This window comes from Bacillus rossius (assembly GCF_032445375.1).
Source record: "Bacillus rossius redtenbacheri isolate Brsri chromosome 9 unlocalized genomic scaffold, Brsri_v3 Brsri_v3_scf9_2, whole genome shotgun sequence".
Lineage (NCBI taxonomy): Eukaryota > Metazoa > Arthropoda > Insecta > Phasmatodea > Bacillidae > Bacillus > Bacillus rossius.
Genome location: NW_026962013.1, coordinates 7,335,136 through 7,349,222, shown reverse-complemented (window position 1 = coordinate 7,349,222; position 14,087 = coordinate 7,335,136). Strand labels below are relative to the sequence as shown.

General features: G+C 35.2%; 1 protein-coding gene across 18 annotated transcripts in view; it reads left to right on the top strand.

The window, feature by feature from the left end:
* The window catches only part of LOC134543110 (serine/arginine repetitive matrix protein 1-like), a 46,253-nt gene that overhangs the window by 28,617 nt on the left and 3,549 nt on the right, over window positions 1-14,087 (top strand). For all 18 annotated transcript variants that reach the window (XM_063387922.1, XM_063387929.1, XM_063387914.1 and 15 more), the window contains 4 exons: window positions 10,678-10,821; window positions 10,984-11,155; window positions 11,468-11,587; window positions 12,384-12,696. In XM_063387922.1, the coding sequence (XP_063243992.1) occupies window positions 10,678-10,821; window positions 10,984-11,155; window positions 11,468-11,587; window positions 12,384-12,696 (749 nt within the window). The remainder of the gene's footprint in view (window positions 1-10,677; window positions 10,822-10,983; window positions 11,156-11,467; window positions 11,588-12,383; window positions 12,697-14,087) is intronic.

The following is a 14,087-nucleotide window of genomic DNA, read 5'->3' as shown; positions in this document are numbered from 1 at the left end:
CTAACAAATATCGGAGAACTTGACATTAAACATGAACTTTTGATGAAACATGTAATAAGCATACTTTCCTGGCTACTTGGTACTGTGCGTAATTTTGTTTGGTTTTCATTTTCAATGTTGTTAAGGGTAATCTGTGCACATTTTTTGATTCTGTATCGGTTGAACGGAATAGCATCTGCATTTACAAACATTATTATTATTATTTTGAATAGTTTGGCAAACATATGTGAATTTTTAAGAAATAGTGATACATTAATGTTCAGCAGATTTTCACACTATTCTTATTATTTTATTAATATTCTAAGTAATTGAAATTCCCAATTGTTACAGAACAATGTTTTTTTATTTTTAAACAGTACATGAATAATTGTTCTAAGACAAACTTAATATTTTTTTTTTTTTTTAACTGCAGGGACTTTGAGTAAAATGATGTGTTACATGATTGTTTAGTAATGAAAGCATAATGTAATGAAATCCAGATATACCAAAAGATTGACATTCTCCTTTCAAGATGAAGTTATGCTTCAAAATCATTTGCGATGTCATGCTGTAGGCTTAAACTCTTAAAAAAATTTTCTAACAAAAATTTGGTAAAAATTATTATACATTCAATGCTCAGATACAGATCAAAGTATTCAATAATTTCTACTTTCTTTTACATCTGTTGCATGTAGCTTTCCCATTCAATACAGTAGCTCTCTCTGCTTGGTTTGTGTTGAGCAAATGAAAGTATGTATCACAAAAAATAAATAAATCAAAAAAGGAACAAACTTTCTTGGAATTTTATACATACATATTTTTTTCTTTATGAAAAAAAAATAATACAAAATGTTTTATATTTTGAATTGTATGTAATGAGTTTAAAGAAAAAACACCTATGTTATTTGAATATTTTTTTTTACATTAAATGGTGAGTAAATCATAACTAATGTCTGTAGTAATAATTACCAGTTTTGTAAAAAAAAAAAATACTAATTAATGGAAAGAAACAATATTAAAGCTCAAACTACATTTTATGCTTCAGCTGTCAGTCATGGGTAATGTACCTTTACCTGCTGTTGATTTGCATGGTAACGAGGTTACGACCTTTGTTCAGAGTTGCCGTCGACAGTCACTAGGACGCCACCTTCAGGCCTTTGATTGTGCTGCTGTTTCCTCCCCTGTTGTGTCGTCAGTGCCTGAGGTGGCTGGGTTGCTGCAAACTGTCAGGCTCACTTCAACATCCGTAGTCCTGCACTATTTCTATAGTCATACTGATTCAGTTTTACCATGCTTATTTTTTTGTTCATTAAATAATGTTCGTAAGTTGTAACAATTTAATAAGTTAGGTGTCATTAACCTTAGTGGGTTGGCAGTCATACGGTCTGAGGACTAAAATAATATAAATTGAAATTAATATATTCAAACATACATTTACTTACATGTTGATTTACAGTGTTAAGTCCTAATGGGGCCATTATCTGAACACCAAAACTATGAGATTAAATTATGAATATGAGATTTAAAAAAAAACCAAGATGGGCGGTGGCGAGTCTTCTCCGCTTTGAAGTTGAGAGAACATCGGATGGATCGGCACCAGTAATGGTGCCATCCGTGGTGGAGTTTCTTGTAAAGACAAAGATTCGTCGCACCATCCAGCCTCCTCGCATAACGTAACTCCGGTCCGGTGAAGACTGCCCGTCGACAGTTGAAGCACAGAAGCTACAATCCACTGCATTTATCGCTCTCCTGAAGTGGGTCTGTTAAAGGGGTGCAGGATTGAATCTAAACAGTCTGTACATAGGCAGAGTTGCTACTGGACGGTCTCTCGATATGGAGTAATACTGCTGGATTTTAAAGTGCTAGCAAAATATAGGGATGGAAAGTTCTGTTGTGGAATGCTGTAAGTCGACTGCCAGCAAATGTTGGCAAAATGTATGTGCAACTATGGTGGGGACGTTAAGTGATGTGACACTTGCTAATCTTATTAAGTTGCAGCTGAAGTTACTTTTCTTTCTCTACGCACTGTGGAGAGCTTTGCATAATTTTCTAGCCAGGTGGGCGGGAAAAAAACCCCTTGAAATATCATTAAGCTTTGTGGAATATGGATGGCTTTTTCCCATTGACCTTATCAAAGCATACTTTGTATCATGGTTTCAAGTTATTGCAACTTGGTTCATTTAAGGTGCAAGAATGGATGAAGTTAGTCAAGAGAATACAGTACACGGACAGAGCAGCTTAAGATGCGACTGTCTACCCTGAAGCTACAATGTGCAAGTTTGTGAAACCACGCAATAAACACAGCTATTCGTGAATGTTTGCAGGTTTAGGCTTCTGTTATTTTTTTTTTTGGCACATCAGGATAAATTCCCTAGGCTTTTAAGTTCATTGTCATGCTTTCATGTATTTCAATTACTGTGATTTTTTTTAAGCACCTATATAATTTTTCTTCTGATCATACAGTATTTGTTTCAGACATTAGAAGTCTGATGTTGCAATGTTGAAAATTTTTACGGAGTTATAAACATAAAGTTGTTTTAGTACAAGTAGCCAGGACTGTAACAATTCACTTTCCAGCTTTCTGGTTGTGAACACAACACACATCGAGAGATCAACACCTAAAACACAGCAGTACACTTTTTTCTTCTGCGCTAAATTTAATGCTGGAAGTTAAGTATGAAGAACATTTGAAGTAATGTTGGTGCATGCCTCAAACCTTTGAATATTCAGTCGCATACTGAGAAGATTTTCAATTTTATTGTGTTATAAACTCAAACAAATTGTTTGAGACAAGGTAAGGTGTTTCAGTCAGCTAGCTTGTGTATTACCAACCTTCAGAACCCTTCAGCAAGCCACAAAGCAGGGTGCACGTATCTTTTGTGTTGCATGTCGGCCGACTAAGGTAAGTGTGGATACGAGTAAGTACAGTAGTTACTCCACTCCGTGCTCCTAATGGTTAAGTGTTGTTGACTGCATACAGTTCCTCTGAGTGTCGTGTTAGTTTCGGAATTCACTGAAGAAACTTTTACAAGCTTGAGAGCGAACTACACTGCCTTCAGAATAGGACGTGAACTTAATTGCTATACTCAAGAACAAGCATTTCGCTATTTGTTTTATAATTCAAGCTTACTTAACCTGATTATTGTCATCGCAAAATTTTCGTTTTTACACTGTGTCCAAAAGATATGTTTTGAGGTTTTTTTTGGAAGGCTTGCTATCAGATAGAAAGCCAATATTTTCTAAACTAGAATTTTATATATTCCTCTTCCCTTCATTTCTGCAGTTTGCAACTGAGTAGATTTGAAACTGTTTCTTGTATTTGTATCTTTGTGTAATTTTTTTTTAAATTTAGGTGTGCTTGAAGAGAGTTTTTCAATGTTGTGGATTTTTTTGTGTTTGAAGGAAGAAAGTTAAAAAAAAATTTGGCACTTGAGAATTGCAAGACTTAACTGTCATTTGATAGGGAACGGTGAGAAGTTGCAAGAAAGATCTGTGGAATATTGCATTATTTTCAGCATCGTAACATTACGTTGAGAACATGATTAATGTTTAAGCCAAGCTTGTGTTTTAAATCCAACAAAATTAAGAAATAAAATGATTAAAATTAGAACAATCAATCCCAACAACTCAAGAACATAAAGTTTTCTCAATGATTTTTTGGTAATGTTTTATGGATGATGTAAGAATTGTGGTATGTTAACCATCAAGTTAATTTTGGAAGAAAATAATTGTAAATGCATTGAAGTTCAGAATTTTTTTTCTGGTACGAAGATGTGTTTAGTAATCATCAAACTACCACCAAGTATTAATGAAAATAACTTGTTTAAGTATATCCTGCAAATTGAATTGGCAATTATAGTATGATTATTTCATTTATCTCCATGTGGATAAATATTTGTATTGAAACACAATGAACTCATTTTTCAAATGGGTCAGAAGATGGACCTTACAAACATTAAACTACGAAGAAGACCAAACTATAATTGATTCTGAACCATGAGGTTCTAATTTGGCACCATGAAATTTTATTGATTTAAAAAAGAAGACCTTTAATTGAAGAAAGAATAGAAGAAACTTTTTAACTGAACGCTGGTAATTCAAATACGCAGTGGAAGTATACAAGATGTGGAAAATTTGTTGGTGTGTATGGGTTTGTGATGATGTGTTCTATTTTAGGAAAACAATATAACATTTTAAGTATCTTTAATACTGCTTTCATTTTCCAACTCTACTCTGTTTCTTCTTTTCCCGTGCTGCCTCTTTATTTTTTGGACACAGTGTTCAGTTATTTTTAATGATTTAAAAAAGTCTAGTGGGTAAATTTATATTTAATTTATTATGGTTGCAGGCTAACCAATGTTTTTAAGATCGAAAGTGATCAATGTGCAGTCTTTACAAGATTAGGTAGTCTCTGTGTAGTGCATTGTGCTGGGACATCAACAAAGTTCAGTTTTAATTTCATGCGGAGGGTGTGGTATTTTCTTCATTATGGTGTTTCATTGTTTTTTTTTTTTCTTTTTTTTTTTCCCCGGTTAGATGCGATAAAGCAGCTCATTGATACACTCATACTGTATGCCAATGTATAATTTGTTGAGAGAAGCATACATGTTTTTTGAAAACTCTTTACAAATTAGCCTTTACTGCTAATTTTTTTTTTTTGTTTTAGTTCATATATTTCATACTTGATAAATCTATAAAAAAAAATTGTGTATTTGCTAATGTTATAGAAGTTCTATTTTCAGTATGAGAGAATACATGAAAATAAAAATTTTGAATTTATCCTCTGTATGGATATTCTTAGCATGATTATTTTTAATTAGATCCATTCATATTGTTTTGAATAATATGAAGTGTTAAAATATGGCTAGTGTAAAAAAATGTACTTATGTTACAGTACTCAAAAACATCCTCAGCCTACTTGTAAAATATTTAATAGCTGCTGATAATAATGATTTAAAGCCAGAAGAATTACAAAATATGCAGCGGTGGTATTGAAATATTCATGATTCTTAATCCTCCAAACCTTTCGTCGGAGTCATTAATGCAATAAAACTTCTGAAATCAGCTTAGAACTATGCAAGTGTATTCTAAAGTATGAGGCAAAATGTGCTTAGTATTTACAAAACAAAAAACTGTTTAATTTGCTTCATAAGTGCCAGTGCATCAGTTAGTTTAAATGCTTAAAGTTCACATTTATTTTCGTGGTTATTGCATGTGTCGTCGGACTCCAGGTGGGCTTTATTAGTGCGTATTTTAATGGTTCATATGGTAATTATTACTTTATTTTTGCAGCCTTCTGATTTCTGTAGATTGCAGCTGTTAAAACTTGAAAAAGACAATGGTTAATGTCTGGGGGAATTTTAGAGTGCAACATGTTTACTTGAAAACAATTTTCTCTTCTGCATGCTCTTAGTGGAACTGTAATGAAGTGGGTTTGGCAAGAATGTGAGAGACGAGATGGAAAGGAAAATAACCTGTAAACATGGTTAATGGTCTGATGTTCAGGTGCCTGTTGCTTGTCGCTAGGATCTTGCGTGTGGGGCTCGTAATGAATAAGGAAGTGGCGTGATAGAATATCTGCTATGCCATCTTTGGAACGTGTTTTCCAGCCAACTCTTTATTATTTTCATTGGTCTCTGAAAAAAAAAAATTTAATTCTTAATGTATTACTTGGCTCGTGTTGGAAAATAAATAAAAATCTTTACCATTACTGTCTGGTCCAATCACCAAGGTATTGATTGCGTAGTTACAGAAAATATACATTTGCGTACACACTGATTCACCAAATCACCTGCAGCAAGATGCTAGGGAATAAAATATGTGGTTTACCCTACACTGTGAGTGAATTGTAAAGTTCAAATATTTTGTAATGCAAGCTTCGTTTTAAACCTTTATTTCACTTTCGTGATTGATACTTTCGCAAGCGCTTTACCCCGAAAAGCGCTGAAACACTGAACTTTCCCATCAAAGTCAAAACACATGTCTTGTAAAATAGAATATAAATAATAAAATAATATTTTTTTTTTTGTTAAATCTTAGTAAAATTATTTCTCCATGAATAGTTCTTTCTTGTGCAGGTTTTATATTAGGTTTTAGTGACATTATTTTCACATTGGTTTCTTTTTTAAATTTATTTGTACTGTAAAAATTGTTGACATTGGGGTAATTACCACCGGTTAGTTTGATATGAATGCCAAACTGTAGAGTTGGTTTTTCTGGGAACTGACACTGGTAGTCGTTTTTGGTTTGATAACTGTAAAATGTAGTGCTGACAATTTTTGTGTAGTAAATGTGCAGTGTAGCAGCTCAAAGGCAAGTCTTAAAAAAAATTAGTTTTTCTAGTAATATGGTTTACCACCTAAGGGAGAAAAATTGGTTGGCTGTAACAATTTTTTTTTTTTGCAAAGAAGCATCGTTTCTGCTTATACTGTGAAGCTGGATGTAATTTTTATAGCTGTGTCATTCATGGAAAATACCTCTTATTTGTGCTTCTTGTGCTCAGACTCAGGTTTTTCTTGTGCATGTCCATGATTCTGTATAAAATCAGTTAATGCAAGTTTGAAAACTCATCCGAAGCATGGATTAATCAAAGCAGCATGACTAAAGAGTTTCATGCCAATTTTTGGTTTTAAGGGACTCCCATACCTAGGCTCACAAACAGAAGAAACAATGCGATTTGTAAACTGCTCAAGGTATCCTAGTGGGGTCTGTTTAAGGAAAGCATTTAGGAATGTTTCTGTATTTTATCGACTGATTTCGAGGAGAATAAAAATTGCTAAAATGTGTGTGTTCAGAATAATGTTTAGGCATGACATATTCTTGAGAGCACATAAGGGACTTGTTTTACACCGTTATCTTAATTTCTCCGCCATATGATGTGGCAACAACCTTGAATCTCTTAGTTGTCGTATGCACGACAAGAAGACTGCCCACCAGTCCACAGCCTTGCACTCAGAGGCAACCGTGCTACCAACACGAGCATCCCGCCTCACTAACACAAATGCACCCAGGACTAGGCGATGCTGTAAGGAGTAACTTACAGCTGTCACATGATTGGACGAGCCAAAACTTCTTGTGTCTGAAATCCAGGCGTAAAGATACGTGATGTCGTTCGTCAAGACTTGCTTCAGTACATAACACCCCAGCAAGAAGTAAACAATCACTTGGCTTCTCTGCTGGAAATAAGACATAATGAAGTGATTCGTCATCATCATATTCAAATTTAGATATGCTGCAGAAGTGATTAATCAAACCGAAAATGGCAAGAAAGAAAATGCTTTCATCTTAGGATGAACAAAACATGTCTTCAAATACGTCGACAAAAGCAGAACTTATTGTGTGACTTGGGTTGGGGATTCGGAAACCCTTTTTCTGATAACTTGGAAAGGAATAGCTCGATTGGAAATTTTGAAAGAAAAATAAATATTTTAGTGGCAGTCCGGTTCATCTAATAGATGTTATTCTGCACATTTACTAGGAGCAGGATTTAAAAACAAATTGCCGCTTGAGTATTGGAGTGTTCTATGTCCACTTTTTAGGTTTTTTATGCTATGGACACGAAATTAATATTAGTATTCATTTGTACTATATCCACGCACGTCTACGCACATAAAAATGTTTGTTCTTAATTTAAGACCAATATTATTTTGTTCTATGTCATGATATTCATAGTTGTTTGAACTTTCAAATGCTTATATCTCAGTTCCGACTTCAATGGACATAGAACACTCCAATTCTCAGGCGATGAAATGCAGTCACATTTTTGGTGAAGGAAATGCATGTAAGAATCTTGAAAGTAAAATCTATACTTTGGTATACTTGAATGCAATATATTACTATGTAATTTCCAGTATTTTCTTGTTTTGGACTGTTGTGTTACTGACTGCTGTAGCTTATTTCTTACATTTTAATTGGATAACATGTATTAGGTGCTATCTTAGAAAATAGGGATATCTCCAAATAAATAATTGAAAAGATTGTGTTTTGTTGAAAAAGTTAGTTTGTGTCATCACTATTTACTAATTTTCATAACTTGCCTTTGAATATAATGTCAGCATTTTTCATTTTACCAAGATTATGGTTAAAATTATATTTTGAATATGATAACAGCACATTCCTATTTGATAAATTTATCCAAACTAAAAAATTAGACTTGGTATTAGATAAAAAAATGATTGGCCTGTAACACAAAAAATCAGTGCGTGTCTCATGAAAGTTGACAGCAAAATATGTTTTTGCAAGCTGCAGGTAGTGTGTTGATTGTGTTGCATCATTTTCTAAGTAACACTATTTATTTAATAAAACTTAAACACTTTATCCTTACGTTCAAATAGTCCAGAACAAGACCAGAACATCTTTTAATAACTTTTTAAACAGTACAATGTAAAAAAATGTAGTTACTATTTCATCTGGTCTTGTAAGTCTTGTGTGTGCTTGCTGGTGTTATTTCTCTTGTACAGTAACCAGTTTCTGTATGTTTTGGACCTTTTACTTAAATATTATGACTAATTAAAAGGGTAGGTAGTAAATGACTCAAATTTAGATTAATGTAATTTTAGTTTTGAGTCTATAACTAGTTTTTATTTATGTGAGACAGGTGGGACACACATTTCTGTGTCCTTATCCTGTGTACTATATTTCAATACATTTAATATTCAATGAATATGACTTATTTAGCATGAAGTTGGTAGCAAAATGCATATATTAACTAGATCTTGTATTTTCTGTTAGTAGCCTGCCTTTGACAGTGAAATTTTCAAACACACAAACATGCACATACATACTTGCCTATATTTATTGTTCTTAGTACTTCTTAGATATGCTTACTACATAATTTATTGTTTTTAAAGTACATATTTTATCAGTCAAAATAAGTAATTTTGGTGAAATTATCAATAAATATTAATGCATCATATTTTCTGAATAATACACTATACAAATTTAAAACCGTTTATGGAAATATACAAAAACTCTTGTATAAACAAAATTGGTCTTTAAATAGAACCCTAAAATCTTGTTTATACCCTTAAACTGTCACAGTATTAATATGTTATCGTTTGTTTTACTTTGGTTGTCATTTGAGATGCTCTTTCTTTATTTTCAGTTTTATTTCATTTTAGGGCTTTATCATATTTTGCCCAATTTTTTTTAACAGACCGCCATTCAGGATGATGGTAAGTTGGGGCAAGTTTCCTTTGATATGTTGCCTGTGTAAAGTGTTGAGAGGACGTGGTATTTTGTTTCTCTCTCGTAGTTGTGATCTGTTTGGTTGTCGCTGCATTGCCAGTGATCACTTTTGCGAAATGAAAATAAGCTGCTTCTGACATCTTTGGTTGTAAGACTTGTTTTACGAGTAGTTGTGGTGTCTGTGCGAAGCAACAGAAAGGACGCTCATCTGCGGATCGGGAACGACTTCTCTCGGGGTGAGTGTTGAAGGCAAGCCCTTCATTTCTCCAGCCACTCTTAGCAATAGTTACGATAATAGTAGCAAGGCACGTATCTTAAAATGTGGTAATGTCTGCTGCAGCACTTAACCTCATTGCTTTTATGCTTTTAGTTGTTTTTTTGGTTTGTGTGTATGGAGTATTGAATACGTGTGTGCACATCATATGTTGTGTGACACATTGTCTGGCCTGTTCGAACAGACCTAGTGCTTTTAGCTTGAAGCTTGATCTAACATGATTCCAGCTCTTCTGCAGTTCTGAAGTTTAGTTGTGCTTGCACAGGTATTTATTGCTTTTTATCAGCTTCGGTAAAAGAGTTCGGAGGGAGCTTGCATGAGGTTAACGTTATTTAACTTCTTGGGGAGGTGGAGGTATTGCTGATCGTCATCATTATAGGAGTTTTATTTTCCTCCCAGTTTTAATTATGCTATTGTCTGCATGTATAGTACAAAAATAATTTGGAATACAGGATAAAATGGTTCTCATTAATACTTTTTGTGCAGTTACAATTGTATATTTCAACTTACAAATGTGTCGTTTCTGTTTGCTTCTTAATGTTAAACATTTTTCTGCTCTGCATGAGTATTGAGTCAAATATTTCTTTTTCCTTTAATTTGGGAGTTTTACTTTTCTTTTGACTTACCTTCTTATTACTTTAATTATGGTGCTTATGCTTGTATTGGTGTACTTTTTATTTCCTTGTACCTTCTAATATACATGTTTGTTTTTTTCATATATTGTGAATACACTTTAGTTTGCAATATTTAAATTTCTGCAATTAACTGGTGCTGCTCATTTTAATTTTATATTTACTCTCTATCCAGTCAAAATTAGTTTTCTATATATCCAATTATTTGTATTAATTTACTTGCTGTACTCACAAATTTTATGGTTTTTGCAGCTTAAACGTCATAACATTTTTTTTTTTGTAAACTGAGTTCCATGAAAATTATAGTCTACAATATTTTTTTAGCTTAATAAAATGCAAAGCACAGTTAATTGGTGAATAAATGGGTTTCTGTTAACGCTCTCATGTGTAATGCTTGCTTGTTTGGTGTATTTTTTACACATTTCATTACCACATTTTATGTTATAAATGTATTTTAAAGCTAAAAAGCAATTGGGAATCTCGATTTTTCTGAAGTAATTTGAGTTCTAATGCTATAAAGATAAATCGATAAAGTAATGCATGCTAACATTAACAGATTTAAAACTTGTTATGGGAGGACTTGAATAACAAGTGTTGTGTGCATAGGTGAAGGTTCTCGGCCTATATTCGAGCGCGAGGAGATCGTGCAAGCTCGATCTGATCGAAGGAAGTACTCTCCGTCGTACGAGCGCCGCCCATCTGTGGAGGAACACCACCGCGTGGTTGCTATTGTGGGACGCTCGGGATCAGGTGAGGCAGTTACGTGTGTGAACCACATGGCTTCCAAAGTAATGTTACCTTAGTTATCCAGGGATATGCTATTGGCTGTGTGTGTGTGTGTGTGCAATAACCTGACTATCCGTGGCTGCAGCTCGATGCAGGTGTGTGTGAAGCGTCTGGTTCTGTGTCCAGGCCACCGCTACGCCTCCCCTCCGCCGCCGCCCCGCTACGCAGAGAGTCACAGGTCTCGCGAGACGTATCGCCCCCGCAGCCGCGAGCGTGAGCACTCCTCCAGAGAGTACGTCCACGAGTACGACAGGGGGTACGAGAGAGAGAAAGTGAGGGATGATTCACACTATGACAGGTTGGTCTCTTGTAATGTCGCTTGGCTGTTCCGTGCATTCATATCTGTGTGCAACGTATATGAAGTACGCTAATGTTGTAAAATCAGTCCCACAGGGGTCGGCAAGTAGTTTTAGGTGGGGTCCGGATACTGTAGGAAAATTTTAACTATGTCCAGGGGAAAAAAAAACTGATAATAATTAAGTGCTACCTATTTATTGTATGGTTTCAAATAAAATTCTGAATTATAGAAAAAAAGACTGAGGTTCGACCTTTTCCGGTCTGCCTGTTGCTGACGGTTTGTGTAGACGGTGAGCGAGGCTGGATGTTGCAGGCGTGGAGACGATGTTCGCCACGAAGTGGAGGTGCGTCACCACCGCGAGGAGCTCAAGTACTCGAGCCGGCGCGAGAGGTCTCGCAGCTACGAGCGACCGCGCGACTACGGCGATGACAGGTACGGCTAGTCGCTGTCGGTGCCCTCTTGTGGGGTTGTGTACTGTGCTGCGAGCCAGTTTTAGCTCGTGCACTCGACGTGAACAAGATCCTGTTCTTTTGGGTTGCCACTTTTTTTGTATTGCTAGATACGGTAATAATTGCATTTCTAGATTAACAAAAATATTATTGCTCTGGGGCATTATGTTGCTACTACTACAACATTGTTTAGCCATTTAGACAATTTATAAAATCTTTAAATGATTATCATTTGTGTAACTTTTTACAGACATTATATTAAACTAAACATTTGTGGCAGAACAACAAATCCAGGGGAGACAATGAGATAGAATGTTAAAACAATACTCCTCTAAAAAAATTAACTACCAAAAAAAATCAAGATGGCAATTGATAAGTAGTCTTGAGACTAAGGAACATCATGTCTTAAAGTTCAGACACACCAGTGTATTAATTTACTTTGAACGTGTAAATTTGTATCTTGTAGAGACTTTAACCCTTTGAGGCACACAAAAATATATTAAAAATTAATTATAATCTATTGTGTAACTTTTAGCAGACGTGGCGGAAGGAAAAATCAAATCAGCCAATGTGGCTCGTTCTTGTTTGGATCGCCAGATAGCAGCATGAGGCTTACTCACACTAGGTATTTCGGCAATACCACTGAAACATTGCGAATGGTAACATTTTTTTCAAAGTGGTACCATAGAACTACCACTACAAAACAAAGGGTTTTAAAAGGACGATGTCTGGACGGGACACGGGGAGTGTGGAGACTGAGGTAGTGTCGCCTGGCACAGGCTGGGCAGCGACCTGCGCATGCGCATCAACGAGAAGAAGGAGCGCCACGACGACCGGGACGGGCACCACCGCATGCTGGAGGAGCGGGACCACCGCGACCGGCACCACTCGATGGTGCAGCCGTCGCCCCCGGGCAGCGACCGGTACAAGCGGGACGACTCCCGCGTCATGCCCCCGGAGCGCTACTACCACAAGCAGCCCATGCCCCCGCCCCCCGAGTTCGCCTCCTCCACCCCTCGGCCCGACAAGTTCTACAAGTCCTGGGAGTCCTCCTCCCCGGAGTACGTGCCCAAAGGGAAGTTCTACTACGAGGTTGGTGGTGCAACGACATCCTTAAACTGATTGCTACCATTTCACAGAAACTGGGTGCTACAAACACACAGCTGTTGACAATAGCAATTTTTTTCTCAATTTGTGTTTTTTTGTCTTTTGGGTATTTTTATTTATTTATTTATTTTTATTTTAGTTTTTAGTTTCTCTTCGACAGAAAAAGTTCTTAGCAATGGCGTATGTCCAAAAACTTACATCAAGTCGAAGTTACAACACTCAGCTTTAAAAACTGATTATTCCCCCATTGTCACAAAAAATATGTTTGCAATAAAGACATAACCCCCAGAATTTTTGATGAAATCATTTTCCAACAGCTTTATAAAGTTGTTAATTGTATATAACTTTGGTTTAACGCTATCCAAACGCTGTGTGCCACCTCAAATATTTTCTCTATTATGCAATAATCCAGTTGTTAACTCAGACTTGAAAGGCATGCGTCAGCTTGTGAAGCTCTTTATATATCTTAAGTCCTATGTATAGTAAAATCTCGTACAAGAAACTCTTTTATAACCAAATATCCTCTGTATAATGACGTAGCTGTTAGGTCTCGCCAAAATGCTATATGATCTTATGTATTTGTGTCTTTAAATAATGAAGAATTTTTTCACAGTTCTGCCAAAAACACCTAAATGAAGGAATAATTTAAAATCTTTAAAATGTTTCTGTAGAATTGTCATATTTTTTTCCATTTGTTTTGTAACTATATTATGTTTCAGCACATACTGCCACCATCTTACAATTGATTGACCATATTGAAGTACTGAGACACACTTGGAAACTAGTAAAGTTTCACATGGTACCAACATTAAGTAAAAAAAAAGTGCACTTCAATTAATCATTGTTCCGAACATTGATTTGAAATTTCTCGCATATCCTACTTTCATACTTTACGTCTGTGTCCTGTGAAAATGCCCGATCGTTGTTATGAATGCCAATATGCAATCTAGATTCTGTGGAAGTGTTAAAAAACTTAACAAAAATTTGCAGGAGTTTTAGAGTTGTTTCCAAAATGTGGTTAAATATGCATTACTTAATTTGTTTTCTTGTTTGGAGTTCAATTTTTACGAATTAATTTTGTTTACTTACAAATTAGGTTATGGTTAGGTAAATCATGTGTGATAGTTTGTGAGGAGACGTAACTTTCGGTGATGTATTTTTCGTTTTCAGATAATTTATATATATATATATATATATATATATATATATATGTATGTATATATCTTTTACCACAAAGCTGAAAATTCTGTGTGCTGTTGATCAGGGAGGCTTTACTCAGTCATGACTTGAGGCAAAGTACCTAGATATTTCTCCATTTGATTGACCTGCAAAGTTTATGCTTAAGATTTTACTTACCTGACTCTGATGTCCGAATT